Source organism: Thermobia domestica, chromosome 8 (genome assembly GCF_964235325.1).
Source record: "Thermobia domestica chromosome 8, izTheDome1.hap1.1, whole genome shotgun sequence".
In the NCBI taxonomy this organism is placed as follows: domain Eukaryota; kingdom Metazoa; phylum Arthropoda; class Insecta; order Zygentoma; family Lepismatidae; genus Thermobia; species Thermobia domestica.
In genome coordinates this window covers 44,514,196-44,535,838 of record NC_137461.1, presented here as the reverse complement: position 1 = coordinate 44,535,838, position 21,643 = coordinate 44,514,196, and the positions used below count along the sequence as shown (strand labels likewise).

The following is a 21,643-nucleotide window of genomic DNA, read 5'->3' as shown; positions in this document are numbered from 1 at the left end:
TGACTTGCTACCCCTAATATATTTATGGTCCCCCCCCAAACCTCTGTGGCTGATTTCGGGCCTGCCTCTGCCTAGAAAAATCAATTACTACATAATATATAATGACAAACAGGCTCATTTTTTTTATTTTCAAAGTGAAGAGTATTTTTAGAATTACTTTAACGGCTAATAAAAAAAAGTCAAAATGGCAAAAGAGGTTCATAAAATAAGCTATATTTAAGGCTATAAGCATTTCGTACATTTGTATGGCTAAATGCCTCTCCAAATAGGCTAAATTTAGCCGAAAATAAGCTAAATTGGCAGCTCTGTGAAATTTATGACTTACTTCTCATTCCACCATTTCACTCGTCTCTCATCATCACCGTCTCTTTAGCCTAACTGGCATAAACGTTGGACGTAAAACTTAAAGATTTCATTTCTTTTCATTTCATATAGTAGTTGAGTGTGTCTTTCTTTTCATATTTTCTACAGCTTTTCCGTTCTTTTTTTCTCACACAATATTTATTTATTTCCGATTCGGATCTGGCAACTAACCGTAGATAAAGCTATACTATAAAATAGTATTTCTTCGTAAGTATCTCTTAAGATTTATTCGAAAGTGAAAGAAAGAACATAGTTATGCTTTTAATAAGGAAAGTTATTTTGCTATCTAAAAGGTGAAAAGATAATTATTTTAGTGTGTGTTCTATTTGTGAAGTAAGCGTCAAAACTCTAAACATGCGTCATTTCCTGACTCGTTCTCTCTTTCCCATACTCTTAAAAAAAAAAAAAAAAAAAAAAAAGTTTAAAGAGGAAATTTCTTGATGTGAGCAAAAAAAAAAAAAAAAAAAAAAAAAAAACGAGAAATTTTGTACAAATGTTTTCCATGGATTCTTGATTATAGAAGAGATTAAATTAGACCCATTCGACCTCTAAAATGGAAAACAGAGTTTGATTTTTTTCTAAATTGAGTTTTTTTCTTTGAGAATAGGGCGGAGTTCAACAAAATATAATGGTAACCAAGAAAGTTCTGTCGCTTTTTGTGGAGGACCGTGTTCAATTGGCCCTCACATCGTGAGTTGAATGCGAATGGAGATAGAGCGAAGGTCAGTTGTTGGTGTTGGTATATCCAACATATTACCTGGTTGTGGCAGTTCAGTTACACTCTGAACTTGCGTAAGGACAGAGTGAACATCGGACCTCCACAGAATATCATAATGGCGTGTATGCTGTACAAGTTCAAACTGAGGTCAAATGCCGTAGCGGCAGGGCGGAAGATACGCCAGGCCTTTGGTGAGGGTGTTGTGACTACGCGGACAGTGCAGCGGTGGGTTAACAAGTTTAAGGATGGTGACGAAACACTTGAAGACACACCAAATGCCGGAAGACCAACACATGTACAAAATGAAGATCTTCAGGCATCAATTGAGACGAACAGTGGCCATACATGTGAGGAACTGGAACTACAATACAGTGTGAGTGGAGAAACCATTCGGCAGCACCTCCATCATCGTGGGAAGCACTACAAGTTGGGTCGATGGGTCCCACATGATTTGACTCCGGGTCAGAAGGCAACGCGAGCAGACACCTGTCCTTCTTTGCTGTCTCGTCTGAGGAAGGAGACATTTCTAGAAAGGGTGTTGACATGTGATGAGAAGTGGGTCCTGTACAAAGCACCACGGCGCCGTCGTCATTAGTTAGTATCCCATGAACCGGTTCGAAACAGTCGAAACCAGCACTGCACCAGAAGAAGGTCTTCCTGTGTTTTTGGCGGACTGCTCCCGGCATCGTGCATCGGGAACTGCCTCCAGCTGGTCAGAGCTTCAATGCAAGTATGTACTGTCAGCAGTTGAGTCGTGTTCAAGAAAAATTCAAAACTCTGGAGCCAGCAGTTCCGAATTGCAAAGGGGTCTTCCTGTTACAGGACAACACTAACTCTCGCGTGGCTAGGATGACCCGAGACACCATTTTACGCCTTGGATGGGAAACGCTATTGCATCCGTCATATTCCCCGGACATTGCACCATCCGATTATCACCTATTCCATTCCTTGGACAATCACCTTAGAGGACGCCAGTTCAAATCCCTAGTAGCGGTGCAAAATGCACTTGATACCTTCGCTTCACGGCCCACCAAGTTCTACCGCGATGGAATCCATGGCCTTCAAGAACGTTGGCAGAAGGTCGTGGATACTGATAGGAACTATTTTTTATTTTCCAGGTACGTCTTAGGTGGCATATTGATGTTCGAAAATGGTGGATGAAAAAGCGACAGAATTTTGTTGGTTACCATTTTACGATCCTTAAAGAGGAAAAGAAGAGTTTAACTTTCTGTTTGTCATTCATCAAATCTCCGAACTTTGAGCGTAGAGACTTGAATTTTTTTCATATATTCTCAGACACTAGATTACGGGTAAGATGGTGCATTATCAAAGAGGATGGAAATTGGAAAGAGAGTTTCGTCTTTCTGAAACATGTTGTTATGGCGCTTCTACTTGCCTCTTCTACTTTACAGCACTGCTGCTTTTGACTGAATGACACACAGTTGTTATCACTTGCTGCACTTTATCATATTCTATTCCTTTATCAGCTACGGAACTCATAATACTGAGACACAGCCCTCTGACATGAGAACAGTATTGTCAGTACTTTGTATGCGACCTGTGTATATTGCAATATCCCACACATGGCTCTGTTTACAAACAATCAAAGCGTGTTAGTATTTATAAACAACACCAGGTGCGTCCTATTACAAACCAACACAGTGGCAAATCCATCATCACCACTACTCACGTGACGAAAAATACCATCAGCGCCACCGCAGCAGCTATAAAACCAGGACCACCTCCATATCTGGTATCAGCTCTGGTTGGTTGAATCCACTCTCTTAGCTTACCTAGAGCTTTAAGGAAAACCTACCCCAAAGCCTTTAGCTTGCTCGGAGCTCTAGGCCTCCTATCCTGCCTACTTAGTCTGCTCGGGACTCTGTGGAATCCTTAACCTCAGTCATCCATCTTACAAGGAGCTTTCTGGGTTTTTTACACTCTCTGCTTGAGTGTATCATTAAAAATCCTAAATCCACTCCATTTAGTTTACTCACACGGAACCCCTCTGAGTAAGAGGTCTCGAAAGCAAGAAATTGTTGATGGTATTAAAAGCCCCTTCCCATCAAATAACCGTATACAAAATATTAGCTGCTAATGGCCACCACAGGGGGAACCAGGGGGCTTTATCAAAGACAGACGTATGTGATGCAATTTCAGGAGGACGTGATGGACACGAGAGAGGTAGAAAGAATGTGAATCTTTGGAAATGAATAGACAAGGCAAATATAAGGAATACGTATTTCATGGAAAAAGCTAGACAACGATAGGGCCAGGGGGAATAAGCCCCGGAAGTGATTCACATTCGACGAAGTGACGGAATGGTATCCAATCACAGCAGAAGTGGACAGGGCGAAAGGGAAACGTTGTTAAGGGCAACCGAAGTGCCACTGGGTACTGACGGCGAATGCGTGTTAGTAGTGGACTCTTATTACCCTGATGAACAACTTCCAATATTCCTAATGGAAATTCAAATCGTTCCCTCAATGCACTAAAAGTGACTCTGCAACACTACTGATTAGAGTTGTAACTAACTGCATCGTCTGCTACTGGCAGTAGCTAAGTGTATCATTGGCTAATTCTATCAGACTCACGTGCTCTGAATGATTTGATTCGTTCTTGCTTTTACTAGTTCGTTGTGTTCAACTTCCTTGAGTGGTGACGCCACAGTTTCAGCGGAAAGAGCAGCTGAAACCTCTTATACTATATTATTACTTTATGGTAGTGGACAAGCCCTAGACGGGTTCGCCCGAGATGTAGTCGAATAGAGTAGTAGATGCGTACAGTAAAACATGTGAACGAGCAGTGACGAATGTGTAAATGCAACAGCGTAATGATTTGTATGTATGTAGCAGAAAAGGTAGGTAGCAATGGAAAGCGTTAACAGAGCTAATATTGCATGGTATTTGCAACAACAGTTGCCAAAGTTTATATTTCGCGTGCCAAGAACAGAAGAGATATCCGATAAGGAAAAGGAAGTGGCCAATGAAATTCTCGCATTTTATAGGACGATACTGTTAATTGCATAATAGCAGATACTCTGAATTTTGACGACAACGTAGAACTGGAGGCACATGAAGACGAGGCGTATAATAGGGACAGTAATACAGCAACCGATATTGAGGCGGGATTGTCATCAGCAACTTCAGATGCCACTATCCCCTCCACACAAAGTAAACAGCGGAAAGGGGAAGCAATGCCAGTGGAAAAGATACAGACCATTATTACCTATATGTATGAACATTCACGTCATAAAAGGAAAACGATTATGAACAGATTTCGTATTAATGAACAGCAATATGATCAAATAGTACATAAAAAAAACGGGGAGCCACAGGAGGATAAAGCAAGATTGTTACGATAACTGGTGTTCATGCGATTCAAACAGGCTCGGACGAATTACACGATGATCATGATAGTGATAGATAACGTTATGGGTTTCAATGTGCACGTGATATTGAGTACACTGACTTTCAAGCAAGCAAAGGGCGGCTGGAGAAGTTTAAGAAACACTACAGAATAGGAAGACGTAAATCACAAAATTTCAAACAAGACGACAATGTGCCGATGAACAAACAACTACAGCATTCGTACAGGAATTTCCAAATGAGGTGAACGCACTGAACCCCACCTTCCTCAGGAACTGTGTTTTCAATGCAGACCAGTCAGGATTCGAAGAGGAAATGCATAATAAAGGTACCCTGGCTATTCGTGATATCAAGAAAGGTGTGGCACGAGCAACGTCCATCAGTGCTTTGACCCACTCTTACACCATAATGCCAATTATTCAGTAAGACGGGACGCTAGCAGACAAATTATTTATTGTTCTACGTGAAGTTGCTGGTTCTCTACCGCTCACAATTTGGCCCTGTGTGGACGAACTTACAAATGCATTAGGGAATGTGTACACCACTATTAGCAAGAGTGGTAAAATGGAATTTCAGGAACTGCGACTTTGGTATGAACATTGTTTTTTGGCCCATAGCTGGTGACAATAACTTGCTTCTGATGAACTTCTGGTCTGCGTATAAAAAAAATCATGATATCATTCATTCCACCTGGAGCCACTGGACAAATTCAACCATATTTATTATTATTATTATTATTATTATTATTATTATTATTATTATTATTATTATTATTATTATTATTATTATTATTATTATTATTATTATTATTTAAAGCATACAAGACTTACTTTCGCATCATTTGCGGTTACGCTCTTCGGGATTCTCGTTTGCAGGAACAGCTCCATGATCGACTGTTTTGGATTCGACTGCATGCAATCACCTTTCTCAGTTCTGTTCACCACGATATACCAATATGATCCTGTACGCATTTCATAGAACTGGCTACCAATGTGCTCGTCCTGAATGCTTTATAACTCCAAAGAAGTTGGCCTTTGATCTCACAGAGATTACAGTGTCGCCATTGTGGCTTATCGTTTTCTATTCGTTGCTCGAGGTGCAAGGTGCCAGTATGTTTGGACTATTCCTTCAACATGACAGATGAACATTTTGTGACATGCAACACGCATGTTCCGTAAGAGTTTGGATTTTATGCATCACCAATGGGACCTTGGTTTACATCCATGTCACCTATTTGAAGTAAGTACGTCACTAGTGGTTCACTGTTATTTTTCTCCATTACTAGTGTTTGAATTTTCGATATATATATATATATATATATATATATATATATATATATATATATATATATATATATACTGTGACTGTCTTTACGTGACTTCGTTCCTTATTGTGGCCTGACGGTATTTCTATATTTGGACATGCATGCAGCACTTCCGGGGGTTATGCCCTCTGCCCCTGTCGTTGCTCAGCTTTTTCCATTAAATAGGTATTCTTTATTTTTGCCTTGTCTATTCACTTCCAAAGAATCAGATTCCTTCCACCTCCCTCGTATCAATTAAATCCTCCTGAAATTGCATCACATGCGTCTGTCTTTGATAAAGCACCCCCACCTGGTTCCCCCTGTGGTGGCCACTAACAGCTAATATTTTGTATACGGTTGTTTGATGAGAAGGGGCTTTTAATGCCACCAACGATTTCTTGCTTTCCCGACCTCGCACCCCGAGGATTTCCTTGTCAGAACTCTGTGGAGATCCTTCGCTAGGCTGCTCGAGCCTTGGGATACGGTACCTTTCTTTAACCTGTTGTTTTATTTATATTATAGTACTTTGATATCATATTGCCATACTGTTTATAAAAAATGTAATAAAACTTAATAGTAAAAAGAAATCCCGGGTATAGTTTGCTCTATCTAAGCAAAACTTTATATAGTAAAGGCGCCGGGTACCTCTGTGTTAAGCTGAAGAGATTTATATTTACTCGAACATTGCTCTAACACATCAAAAACATTTTGAGGTTAAAAAGCAGGGGTTGCTCAAACATATAGTCTAAGACATCAGCGCGTCTACTCATTGGAACCATTTCCGAGAAAATAATAAGTGCCGATTTTTGTAAACGATCGTTTCTAGTGTTGCAGCAGAAAATAACAAAACCTCCGCTGTTCACTTACCTTAAAAAAAAAACTCGGTTAAAAAGCGGTTCAGATTCATTGTAGATTGTGGTTACTATGCGTCTGTACACACAATGGAAGTCCAAAAATAACTACGGCATATATAAGGATCATCAAATGTATAGTCAATTGAAATAATCTCAACAGCTTATAATATAAATGAATTTCATAAATACACTTTTTATAGAAATATATTTATTTTCACACTCACATTATGATCATTTACAAAATGATTGTATTCTTTTTTTTTAAAAAAAAATGAACATACAAGTATACACAATAGTAAATATTGATACCTTCGTAATATTCAGTCCACAAATACATTACCTGTAACATCTTCACACGATTTAAATTTACTTTGAATTCAACTCTCTACTAAAACACATTTTTAAAAAAATCCTTTCTTTTACTAAAGCTAAACAAACAAAATATGTTTACATAAACATAAGAAAAGTCTTTATAAAAGTTAATACTGTTTGTTATGAAATATCTAAACTGTCTTTCACATCATAGAAGTACACCACATACTAATTAGAAAATGTACACAGTCGTTAAGAGAAGATACAAATTTTAAGGTATGTGGAATGTGTGAGAGAGATATTTGTGTATCTAAAGAAGTTGTCACAAAAGAGTCTGTGATGTAGATAGACGATTCATATCTGTGCCATATTTATTATTTAAGCAATTAAATTATATACCGCAATGGTTTCCAATTACTTCAGAGTTGCAGACCCCATCTTTTAGTTTACTCCACACCTTTAAATATCGATATTTGCGTAGTAATAGTAGTTGAGAAGTAGGCGCCAATAGTAATAACAATTAAATTACATAGTTTTATTTATATTATAAGCTTACAACATACAGTACATACTAACAGGGGTCAATGGCACTTTTTTTTTTAATAAATTATGAGTTGTAAGTAATGACACGGACCCATAAGGGTCCGTGAACCATCAATTGAGAAAGATTACTTCATGAAAATTAGATTTTGTTATAAAATAATTTAAATATTTAATAAGAAATATTAACCTTATATACAAAATGTTAAGTCATTTTGAGAACGTAAGCAGCATTTAAACTAAGCTTGACGAAGAAATTGATAGAACTAGAATATTAAAATTCCAGATTCATTTCAAAGAAAAAAATAATTATTCGTATAAATCAATGGGTTAAAGAAAACAAAAGATGCCTAAATCTCAAGTTATTGTGGTTTGAAGTATTCGTAAGCTCAATATTTAATATGTGTAATAAGGATTGCTGTAGGAGTCGTAAAAGATAGTTGTAGGCCGTGATTACTTTTGGAGTGCCACATATTTGGAGGGAAAATTTTAGTAATAGGCTTATTATAGTAGTATTTCTTGTCATATCAAATTAAGCCTAACGTATAATGTTACACCTTAGCATTTGGGTTCAGAAATCTACTATTTCTAGTTTTGAAGTCCGAAAGTTGGGGCTGGAGTAAATAACAACAGTAACAAAAGTGAAACCGACAAACTGGGTTATCATTAACTGTGAATATTGAGTCTATTTATTTACTTCTATTATAAGTTTAGCAATATTATGAAAAAGGCAGAAAAATCGTTACTGTCTCTCTATAATATTAACCCTGAGAAATATTATAGTGGGATAAATTAGAAAATCTCTATATTACCCCTTTTCAACCCTATCTACGAATACAAGGGGTGTGGAATAAAGAATTGTCCTGGTCTACTTCTAGAGAGCATAAGGAAATGGATCATGAGAATATCTATATGTGGGATAGGCTAGAAGGAAATGGATCATGAGAATATCTATATATAGGATAGGCTGCAATTTAACATCGTCATAATTCTTATTAGTTCCGTGTTACACGTTGGCCATGAAGTCAGTGTAATCAGGTCCCTTGGTCGCAGGGCCGTAACTTGTGGGGGCAGGGGGCAACTCGCTGTTAGAGGGGGCCCATTTTAAGACAAAATTTTCTTACCCCATATACGATACGAACATGAAATTATAAATGAAGCATCAAACAGGTTCACTACATTACATAAACAAAATAGCACACAAAAGGTAAATAAAACAAAAATTAGTTATGGATCCATTTCAGTAAAAAAAACAAAGTCTACTATTTGAGGTCCTAGAAATTATATTCATTTGTATGGCTTTGAGATTTATCAATATTGTCCCCTTAATTAATTTGTCATGTATGGGCCCAGGAGGGTTAATAACAGCCCCGCAGACCTTACCATGCGAGAGGGTCCACAGGCTTCGGGGGCCCATAAAGAGTAAGAGAAAGGTGGGAAGAGGAGGGTCCAAGAATTAGAAAAAACGACTTTTCCTAGGGAGCCCAAATACGCGTATTAATGCTTGCCCCCAGAAAAAAATCTAAGTTACGGCGCTGCTTGGTCGTTTCGGTTAGGATTAGGATTAGTGCATCATTCTGCAGTTTACAACTACTATTAACGATCATTCAAACACGAATACGTTTCCAATTTCCGATCTTCCCCAAACATCTCAACATTTGAAACTGAATGGGGTCCACCAGCTTATAAAATCACCACGTAACTACTCCGAAACTAGCGACAGTGTCAAAATTAGTGACAAAAATCACTAAGGATCATCTGCATACAAGGGAAATGTTAATAGTGATTTCCTCTTTTTAGAGACAATTTTCTGGAAATAATACAAAGAAAGCTAAGACGAAATTCTTACCTAATTACTTAAGTATTTAGGTAAATTCTTGTAAAAAGTAATTACTTAGGATGTAACGTCAACTAATCACATTGAGCCAGAAGTAAGATCGCAGTATAAACAAAGTACTGTACCAGGATTCCACGCTACTCTAAAGGTATTGTTTAATTTTCCACTGGAAAGAAATGCTCTCAGTCTTTTAAAATTGTAATGATATATGGCGCTTATCCATTTCTCGGAGAAAGGAATCCCAGAATTAGGAATGATACATCTTATAGCTGGTAAAACTACTTGAAGTCATCAAAAAATAGCAAGTACTAGCAGCTGTGTTCAAATTTTCATAAATGAAAGTTCTACTACGGACTTTGATCTTTGTTGGGAGTGACAGCCCATTTCTGGGGTTACAAAATTAATTCTCAATTACTTATTTATAAGACCTGACAAGTTCTGATTTACACTCTTTCTCTCTCGCTAATCATGCTGTTCAATGGTTACCATTTATACCATAAGGCGGTTTTACATCACCAAATATTCCATCAAATATTGTATCAAATCTTTCAGCAAATTGTAATTTGAACGTGTACGATACCAAGTTGTATGCAACTTTTGGGTTGATTACATTTGATACAACTGTTCTATTCCTATCCAACATTGCATCAAAGAAAACAAACGAAAATCACTGTGCGGTGGCGCTAAACGTGAACACAGGAAGCAATTAAAATGCTTATTGTTGCCTGCAAGCAGCATCCTATTTTGTATAACTATAAATTTTAAGAATATTACAATAAATACAAACACATGAAACCTTGGGGAAAAAATTGTGGCTGAAGTTAGGCTGGCAAAACCAGAGACTAAGGTTGATGAACATTCACATTTCACATGCACGGTTCATATTTCCACGTTTATTTTAAGATTTATTTTTTAAACAGCTCAGTTTTTAAATAACTGCCTCAAGCCACTACCGCCTTGCACTCTATGCCTACCAATAAATGTAGCAATTGAATGAAGAAATGTAAACAAATGAGCAATAAAATTAATTTTTGAATTTGGTCGTTTATAATGCGTGTAAAAGTTTTTAGCCAACTCATTTATCCAAATTACTATCAAAGATAAGTTTGATACAACATTTGGTGGAAAACTTTGACCATGTATAATAGGCTATAGATATGATTAACTGCAATCATGGCTGCAGTCCCAATTTGCAATGTTCCACTATAACGGTCTCTATAATTAAATGGAGTTTGTCAAATTTTGGCTTTCCATTCATTGCAAAATATATGAGGACAAATCTTTACTAAACACCCATCATAAAGTCTAATGTAACTTTAAGTTATATTTTCCAGCTTTTGGCTTCGAACTGTATTTTCTGCCTCAGTGACTAATTTAAACAGGACATAACGAATAATACTAGATATTAACCATTCATTCAGATACAAGTAAAAATATTGTATTAGATGAAAGTTGTTTGATTTAAGACGTTTAAAGCACCATTAATACACTAGAAGTCCTATAGAATATGCATTATTTACTAAACCTGATTAAATATAAATGTTCTTATGACTAAAGCAGTTAATCCCAAACTAAACGCAGCGAAATATTTCAATATTTTCACTAAGGCGGCAATTAAATGTGGTTTAAGAACCAAGTCATCGATTTGCTGATGCAATGATAGGAATATCTAACGAGCGCTGTAGAAACAACTAACTCTTTCAGTTTTTAATCATTTTGCTAAATGGTGCTCAATGATAAATTTTAATAGATTTTTCAGGTCACCATTCAGAACTTTTGATACAATAAGGTTGCAATGCGTCAAGGAACTTTGGAAACCGCTGGACTAAAGCACAAAGTTTAAGTAAGAAAAATGACGTAATGTCATGCACAACAGAGGAACTATATACATACTCGATGGAAACCTAACATCAGCATATTATTATGATTAATTTATAAGATGATATGAATATATTCCCTTTACTAAAAAATTTATATAAGCATTGTAAAACCGGAAAAGATAAATGAAACACCTTAGTTAGAGGAGCAGTCATGCATAAAGTCAATAGACTTTCACTACATAATTACATATATGTATACAATTATACCATAGATGTCGTTAGCTTGCACAGACAATATTTATATAATTGTCTATTTGTCATTGTTGCTTTTGTCTTGCTCAACAATCCAAAGCTATCTCTCATTTAAATAGTTGTGTTTGTCTGAGAGATACTATTAAAAACAATAAGAAACAGTCAGTCAAGTCTTGTAGTATAAAACCAAAAACATTTTTACAAACAACGAAATCTTGATCGAATATAAAACACACTTGTAATGAACAAATAATCTCTTGTTCTAGCTCTGGAATCTCAAAACATAGGGGTTGGAGTAGGTCTAGGCTCAACCAACTTCACCCTTTCGAGTAGGAAAAAAAATTCAATCAATTCAATCTAACGTAACAATCAGACTAAATGATGCTTTATCCATTCAGCATATTTGGAAACGTCAGTGAAAACTACATAATGTTTTGTGTTGCATATTCTTTTGTCTTGTTCTGAGACACTTATGCTGACAATTCCTCGCAAGAACCACACTTCAGCGTCCTCTTGAGCAATTGGAAACACCATTCCTCCTCCACTGTCACCATTACAAACACTTGTTCCTGAAAAGAAAGATTAAAAGAAATTACAATGACTTGAAAATTTATTAAAGCATGTAATGAGAATCATAATTAACAAACAAAATCATTTTTAAGAAATAATACCAGGGTGTCTCTCGGTCACGAATGTCACGGAAAAGTCACGAAATCAGAAAACGGTCATGAAAGTCAAGAAAAAGTCACAAAATTTAGTTTTTGGGGCACGATTTTTTTTAACTGTACAAATGTAAATACAGATTTGAAAATTGTGTTCTATAACACGTCAAAATTCACCACCAAAAATGTTATGGTCGGGTTTAGACACTACCAAATCGCAAACAAAGAACGTTTCTATCGCATGGATGAAAATTCGGCCTAATTCGCACTCAAATTCGCTCTTGATAATGTTTGGAAATTTTATGATTTGGTAAAGAAAAGGTCACGAAAAAGTCACGAAATTTCATTTTGGAATTTTAGTAGACACCCTGAATACAAGATAGTTGTTATAACTAACAGTGCTATGTAGTAAAAGTTTTTATGTATAACATTCCGCGTCCTAATAATATATAATTTGTTTTTACTACGTATCAGTGTTTGTACAAACTATGTGAAGATATGCATAGGAAAATAATTCAATCCCTTTGCCCTGAGGAAGATTGACCGATAGTTCAATTGAAATATAGCCTAAAAAATACACATTGAAGGAATATTACAGGTGAGTCAATTTATCATTATTACTTTATTATTATGATTATTAAAATCAATAACAATATAAAATTTCACTTACCATTTCGGAACCCCGCACAGAACGTAGAGTTGGACGTGAAGCGAGAAAAGAATTCAGGTTTACTCCAGATGCATGTCTGTTGTGAGACGACGGGCATCTTCGCCATCATCAATTCTTCTGTCACTATTCCATATTCGTCGTAGCCCCAGCCGACAACCTAAAATTTAAAAGCAAGAATAATAAGTATAATAATATAATATTCCTTCAGAAGCAGTGTTTTAAGGGCTTTTATTATTATTATTATTATTATTATTATTATTATTATTATTATTATTATTATTATTATTATTATTATTATTATTATTATTAAACTCATAAATACAGGGCCGTAACTTATGCTGGCAGTTGCCCCTCCTGCCCCTCCCCCCAGGGAAGCTCCCTGCCGTTCGAAGGGGGCCATTTTAAGACAAAATTTTCTTACTCCATATAAGATACGAACATGAATTTATAAATGAAGCATCAAACAGCTTCCCTACATTACATAAACAAAACAGCACAGAAAAGATAAAGTGAGTCGTGGACCCTTTTCAGTAAAAAAATATCTACTATTAGGGGCCCTAGGAATAATATTTATTGATATGGCTTTGAGATTTGTCATATTGTCCCCTCAATTAATTTGTCATGTATGAAACGGGCCCCGCAGACGTTGCCGTGCGGGAGGTCCCACAGGCTCTGGGGGGGGAGGACGCATAAAGAGTAAGAGAAAGATGGAAAGAAGGGGCCCAATAATTAGAAAACGACTTTCTCTAGGGTCCCAAATACGCGACTAATTCCCCCCCCCCCCCCCCGAAAAGAATCTAAGTTACGGCGCTGCATAAATACAGTACTTCTGGTATGTCCCCTTAACTGTCAAGTTTAGGTTCCATTCTCTTCTTAATTTATGTAGTATTCTATATTAATTCTTAAGATTTTGTACAGTTGAACTTTTACCAAACGTAATATACAAAGCTGACTCTTCCATATGTGCAACACGTGCATTTGCACGGGGCGGTAAATTTCGAGGGGGCGGAAAAATCTGTCATAATTCTATTATTTAAAATAAATATTTCTTGTTGGAAACAGACTTCATGATGATAGTAGTTAAATTTACTGAACTGACCTATTTGAATACTACATTCATAAATTATGTTTACGACGCATTAGTTTAAAGTCACATGGACAGTGCTAAAAGAAATGGTCAAACAAAATCCAGCATGAATTGTTTGATTGTTGTCAAATACAAGGAATCAACACTTGAACAGTAGCGAACACCTGTTCCACTTAGTTATCACAGTTTTGATATGAAAACTACTCTTGTCTTTGTCACAATCAAATTCCTTACCACTGAAAATGGAAACAAGTTTTTTTAATTTTTTTTTTAACAGATGTAGAAGGAAAATCAAGAAATAAAGATAAAAGAGCTAATTGCACTGGAATTGCAAACTATATATTGAGGTTGAAGTCCGATAATTCTATAAAAAGGATTACCATCTTTCCTCTGCAAGTATGTCTGCTTTATTTTTCACTAACATAATATATTATTATTTAAAGAGAACACAGACACAACGAAAAATGAAATGAAATGAAATTTTGAGTTTTACGTCCCACGGTTATGCCGGTGAGGCTAAAGGAGACGGGGCAGACACAACGAGATTGTATTTGTACTGTTTAGGTCTTTCTAAGTGAGAGTGCAGTTTTCCTCCAATTCGTTGCTCATTATGGAGTAGCATACTTAAAAACTTTGGTTTTTAAGATTTGTTCTTTTTGGAGAAAGAAGGGAGACGGCAAATTATGCCATTGTACGAGGCGGTAAATTGCTTAGGGCCGACCCCGGTGATACAATATTAAATATTATGGTTTTGGTGTATTCATACGGGCGGAAAGTGATTGTAAAATTATAAAGAGTTTCATAATCTCTATAAATGAGAAGTTGTATGTATTGAACATGAACTTGCGTAATGAAGGATCTATCAGTGGAACTAACACGAAGAAATTTATACATATGATGATAATAACGGTTGACAATGTAGTAATGCCTGTTGTCCAAGTTCTTAAGAATACATAGAATTAAGGAAGTAGATGTTTAGTGTGGTTCCTCAATTATTATCATATGATTAACAAGTTACTAAGGGTATCTTCAGAACTCCGTGAGGAACTATAGTAAGTGATTTTTGATACAAATATAGCATTAGTGAGCTCTTCCTTTAAGAAAGAGTCAGTTTATCTTGTCTCGTATATAGGATAGCTGCTACCAATGTGCACAGTCAAACTTGCCGCTCTCTTACAGATCCAAGTCGCATGCATCCCTACAGGCTGTAGGCTACAGCGCCCACGTTCCATTTTCCCCACTTTCAACAATAACTTAACTAGAGAATAAGACTTCCCTCCATGTTGATATTTCAACAACTGAAACTTTCAAATTGTTGCTTTTACATTTTTAAATAGAACTAAGTTCGTTTTCTAGCTCTAAAGCTAACTGCTATGAATTTTACTGTACCCGTGGGAAATAATATATATATATATAAACAAAATATGGCAATAAAACAATAATTCCTCGTCCCCTAGAATAATTCAAGATGAATGAAACTGCTGTTGGAGTAATATTTTTATCATATGTATTAGAGCTTATCATGGAAAACCATCTGATTCCCTCAAAGTAGATTTCAGACGTTTAGAAAGTTTTAGGTTTAAGATTAGAGTGCAATCCGAATTGTATGTAGTTGTTATGGACCTATATAAACACACACTCAAGTTACTGACTTCCAAAAAATTTCGCATATGACTCTTTCTTTCAATAATTCTTGTAAAAGATCTTTCAGTGGAGCATTTGTTTGGGAAGAGAGGGAAATACAGAAACATAACAATATCAGGCATTTCTAAATATGTTTCTTTTGTCCGTAATTTTATTATGATAACCTGTGGAAATTATCGTCTATCAAGCAATTTATTATAAATCCTTGGTTGCATCAAGCATAGAATAAACTTCCCTTGACAACCCTACTAGGACGATATATGAACTATCAAGCATAGGACAAACTTTCTTTGGCAACCCTACCAGGAGGTACTATATATGAACTATCTCATATATGAAAGAAAATATACAATTTGCCTGCATTTCATAATAGTATTGAGAATCCTAAAAATAGCGTTACTTGACGGTAAACTAAATAATACCCCCTTCTACCCATTAAAAAAAAAAAGTTTTGCAAACATTAAATAAAGGAAAAGATACTTACAGTTCCATCTCTGTCAACAATATCATTTAGATCCTCTGCTTTATTCCAAATGCAAACTGGTTTAACATAAAGTGTGAAGTCAACTGGACTTGTTAGAATAAGAATAGCGATATCGCCATGATAACTCGTGCTATTATAGGAAGGATGAACATATATCCTGTCCACCTAAAAAAGAAGAAAATGAACATGTTTTACATTATATAAAGTAACATTCATAATTTATTGAACTTCATAGTAAATAACTAATACTGTGGGTGTACTGTATTTTTCAACATAGTAAAATCTATAATTAATTTCATAAATCAAAGTTAGTATTTCGAAATAGATTAATTTTCATACTACTATGAGTGAAACATGTGATGTATGGTGCTTCTATGTTATGTGAACCCGGAGAATGTCTTGACAATCTCATTAAAATCGTAACCTGATAATTTGTTCACAGAGGGCGTAAGATTTGTTTACCAGAATATTATGTTCTTGTTTTTTGGGATCTTAAAACGCTTTTGAACGAATGAGGAATACTGTTCATACAGTTTCCATACTCCTTTTTCTTTGCTTACCAGAAAAGACACTTTTTGAAGTTTGTAAATTGCGAATTCTCTTCATACTAAGATGTAATTTGTCGTACTCATCATCATCATTAATTATTATTATTATTATTATTATTAATATTATTATTATTATTATTATTATTATTATTATTATTATTATTATTATTATTATTATTATTATTATTATTAACCAAATTGATTTATTTATTATTACTTAGGGAACATCAGCTAAGATTTGCCCTTTGTACTTACTTTTTGGATAATTATCCGCGCACAATAATATTGAGAAAACGAGAAGAAGCCTACTTATTTAAGAGGGGCTTTACTTTGTGATGATGTTTCCAGAAGTAAACCCAATACGCTAATGCCAGGATTCGGGATTTGATAACCGGTAGTTGTTAGTTTGACGGTAATAGACATATGAATTACTCATTCTTATTTACGTGTATGACACTCGTTAATACCATGCATAACTACTTACGAAGTTATTTCTTACAGAACAAGATTAAATTAAAAACACTGCTTCCTTCTGCATATTTATTGGATGAAAAGATGTAACGTACCCAAGTTCTTAAACAAGGAGTATTAACAAGTTTAAGTACAACACTCCAATTTGGAATACGTGAACAGCCCCAACTGATTTGCCTATACCGAGGCAGTGCGAACGGTTATTGCGAAACAAAGTACAGTTCGTAATTAGTTATTCACTTTCTCTTATAGAGGGTCTTTCACTCTTCAGTTTGTAGGAACAGTTTGATTGAAGTCTTTTTCTATATCTGATATATGAAAATCACAATAACTCTTAAACCACCCAAGCGATCTCAATCAAACTTTCAACATAGATAAGGTTCGGATCTGGGATGTTTATGTCATTTCACTTTTACGGTGCAACGCAGGGGAGGAGGAAGGGGGAGATATGTGTAAATAATAATAATAATAATAATAATAATAATAATAAAAGTGACTGTATTTTGAGACTTCATCACTTACCCACCCGACCGATCTTAACCAAATTTTCAACATAGATGAGGTTAGGACCTGGGATGGTTTTTGTCATCATTTTTACGCTAGAACTTAGGAGAGGGGTGACATCTATAAAAACTAAATAAAACTTAACTCTTGAACCACCCGACCGATCTTGATCAAATTTTCAACATAGATGAGGTTGAGGCCTGGAAATTTTTATTTTATATTTTCATTTTGACGGTAGAACCTAGGGGAGCGGGAGTGTAGGAGAGATTTATATACAAAAATAAATAAAACTTAACTCTGGAACCACCCAATCAATCTCGATCAAATTTTCAACATACATGACGTTCGGGTCTGGGATAATTTTTGTGATTTAACTTTGACGGTGCAAAGTAGGGGAGGGGGAGATATATGTAAAAAAAAAATAAAAATGAAAGTGACTGTCTTTGTGACTTCATCACTTTTGAACCACCCGATCGATCTCGATCAAATTTCCAACATAGATGAGGTTCGGGAGTGGGATGGTATTTATCTATTCACTTTGGTGATAGAACTTAGGGGAGGGGGAGGGAAGAGTTAAAAAAAATAAAATGAAACTTCATAACTCTTGAACCAAAAGATCAATCTCGATCATTTTTTTAACATAGATGAGGTTCTGCCCTGAGATGTTTTTTACCATTTCACTTTGACGGTAGAACTTAGGGGAGGGGGATAGGAGGGGAAGATATATACCCACCACCGGACCGATCTCGATCAAATTTACTACCTAAATGAAGTTTAAACCATAGATTTTTTTTCATATCACTTTGACGATGTAACTTAAAAGTGGGAGAGAGAGACACATTTAAAATAATCGAAAATGACTGATATTAGTGTTGAATTCATAGTTTTCAAGGTCGCTTAGATGAACAATGACACTTCCGATGTCGTGCCCCACAATATGGGGAGAAGAGAGGAATATATGAAAATCATCGAAAATGACCGATATCAAAGAGCGCTTCAGTAGTAGTAAAAAGTGACTAACTAATGAAACATATTACTATTTTTTCTTAATTTTACCCAGCGAAGCGTATATATACCATATATACCATTGATGCTAGTATGTTATAAAATGATTTCCTTAACACTGAGTAAGAAGTTTCTGTGTAGAATTATGTATTTCTATTAGTGATAACTTGTTTAATTTAGATATATATATATTCTCAGGAGTTATTCAAAGTAGCTGTTTTTTTTCTCTCTCTTCATGGGACCTGATCCATAAAAGCTTGGAGAACATAAGTAATTTATACATTAAACATATGTATAAATTTATCAAACGCTACCGTACAGGATAAAATAATAATATTTGTCTGTAATTTCTAGCTGAGTTCTCCATTTCATAGAATCAGTGGAGTACTTACGATTTTGTTTCGGGAGGGGGGGGGGAATCTTTGCTTGTTTCGGGAGAGATGTTGCTAACTTTATTCCTGGAAATGTGAAAATTCTGCAAGATATATAAAACAATAAAAAGTTGCGATAAAATTTCGGTGAATGCTTAAGCCCGGAAGCCATCCTCTTAAATATGCCACTGCATAGAATACAATAATAAATATCTTGCGTTGATTCATATGAAGTTCCTTCTGAGCACTAACATTTCTAGTGAAGTCATTATCACGTGATGCATTAATTAAATGCAGTATTGTACTTACTTTAAAGTGGGAGATGCAAGTAACAAACGCTTACCAAAAAATGTGTAAGAATGTACGGTACATTCTTTTTCTGTCCCTCCATTTTCAAATATGAAGAAAATAAATAACAACAGCAAGGAAGGAGGAAATTCCCATCAACCCCCTGCAAATCCCAGACAAGAAAATATGAACTGCACTTCAAAATATTTGTAGTGGAGCTAAATGGGAATATTCCACTAATACATATTGTGTTTTCTTATGTAAATATTTGTTGAATAATAATAATAATAATAATAATAATAATAATAATAATAATAATAATAATAATAATAATAATAATAATAATTAGACTAATAATAAAAAAGCTAATATATATACGTGCACTAGAGGTCTGCACGGGCTCAAGCTCGACCCGGCCCGAGGGCCGGACTAGGGCCTACAAAGTATAAATCACTTCGGGCCTGAGCCGGGCTTGAGATGTACATTTTTAAGTATACAACCATATTTCTCGGGCCTTTTCAGGTCTGACTTTGTAAATTCCTGTACAGCGATATTTATTGCACCGTTCTTTCTGGAGGACTTTTAAAGCAGAACTACAAAATTAAACCTTTAATTGCTGTAAATAAAAATACAATTTTGCGTTAATTATTAAGTTTTTGTAATTCGGGGCTTATTTCGGGCTCATTTAATTATCAAGCGAGCTCGGACCGGGCTCGACCTTAAATGCTAAAACATATTTCGGACTCGAGTCGGGCCTCACATTATAAATTCACGGGCCGGTGTGAGAATTACAGCTAAGAGTGTTCTTTAAAATAAATAGATTGGTAGCTTTTTTTTTTTTTAACTTAATAAGGAAAATAGAATTCTGACTATAATTTTAAACATTTTGTGATACATTAAATGTTATTTGTGTTATTAGTTTATCGGCTCTACCCTGCATATGGGATTATCTTTCACCACTGGTCATTCGTTGGCATTTTAACACATCTATCGAGTAAAATTCATTCCAAGGCACATTACAATAAATAAATCAATAATAATTAGTTAACATATAGAAAAACATTGTCAGATGAATTAAACATGTTTTTCTAAGTTCATGCAAACTGGTATAGAGCTCAGCACTATGTGATTGATATCTTGTATGATCTTCGCCCATGTGAGTTTCTGGTGGACATCCGTTTGTGAGGTTTTCATTTCTTCCAACATCATAATTCCACTATCTCATGATTCTTCATTTTCATTAATTACTTGTTTTCTTTCATACTGAAGTACATAACCATGGGACTTTAAACATAAATTTCTTGCCATTTTTTTGAGTCTTTTAATGAAAAATGTGTCAAGTGTTAATGTTTTTTTTTTAAATCTATCTACTTCCACACGCACAAAATCCTAATTCACCTTTGGTAAATTATTCTATAGTAAAATTTTCATATATCTTCCCTAAAAGAGGGTTCCGACAACAAAAATGGCGCATACCTTGACATTTCCCAGTTATTTGCCTATTTTTAAATTTTCTTTCTCTCTTTTCTTCTTACTTCTTTCGCTTTCTATCTGATGAAATATTTGGCGAAAGTACTAATAAAGATCCAATAATGGATTCTAATATAGACAAAGCAGGGTTCCTACTTATACCGAATTAGGCGGGATATTCCGAATTTTAAGAAAATTTTCAGCGTCCCGAATCATGTCTAAGAGGGACGCATTATATAGCGGAATACCAAATTATCCAAAACACATATCCAAAATATGCAACATAAATTCGTAGTGAGATTTCGATCCACGATGTGCACCTATAACTATTGAGATATCGATATGGTTCTCTCGCTAAAATTTTTTTGTATTGGGAGCACTGAAATCACAGAGGACGCGCGTTGTTGTGAAGGAAGATGACAGTACAGTCTTCCCGTAAACGTCTACGAGCTGACGGTAAATTTAAGCCCGGTTAAATAGTTCGCCTACAGAAATCGAATAACTGAGCGGAATTCTTCGTTAGACCAGCTTTTCAAACGAGTCGCCATTTGTGTTGACCTACAACTAGCGCTATAGGTGGCAGGTGGCTGAAACTTTGCACAGTTGCCAACTCCATGTATTAAAATAACTGTACACTCCTCAATCCTCTATAACAGACGAGATTCCAGAAATATCGACTTTGTAATCTTAGTTTCTGATCCTCCCTCATATGCTTTTGCTCTTTGTTTTGCCAGTTTGTCTACGTAAAACAAATAAAGACATTACTATATGCTATTTCAGATTTTACGATGTTAGTTTTCTGGCTTGGATGGCGCCTTTCTTTTTCTAAACTTAAGTAACCCTATTTTTTAATGAAATACTGATAGCTACTATGAAGATCTATACAAAATCAAGTCAGGGTGCGACAGTGGCCGTTACGGCGAGTGCCTCGTGTGTTGTGGTGCCCTGTGAGGAAGAGAGTGGAGTGTGATTTCCTATACATCTACACTACACTTATATTTTCTTTTACATTTAAACGTACATACATCCCCTTCTTTTTTATACTCTTTCTTCTTTTTTCATTTTACACTTC

General features: G+C 35.4%; 1 protein-coding gene across 1 annotated transcript in view; it reads right to left on the bottom strand.

Annotated features, from left to right (window-relative positions):
* Positions 1 to 6,785: 6,785 nt before the first annotated feature.
* The window catches only part of LOC145692852 (uncharacterized), a 120,767-nt gene continuing 105,909 nt past the window's right edge, over positions 6,786 to 21,643 (bottom strand). Inside the window, exons 7-9 of the mRNA XM_081768371.1 lie at positions 15,915 to 16,079; positions 12,700 to 12,856; positions 6,786 to 11,936 (exon numbers count right to left, since the gene is read on the bottom strand). Of these exons, the coding sequence (XP_081624497.1) occupies positions 11,737 to 11,936; positions 12,700 to 12,856; positions 15,915 to 16,079 (522 nt within the window). The 3' untranslated portion in view covers positions 6,786 to 11,736. The remainder of the gene's footprint in view (positions 11,937 to 12,699; positions 12,857 to 15,914; positions 16,080 to 21,643) is intronic.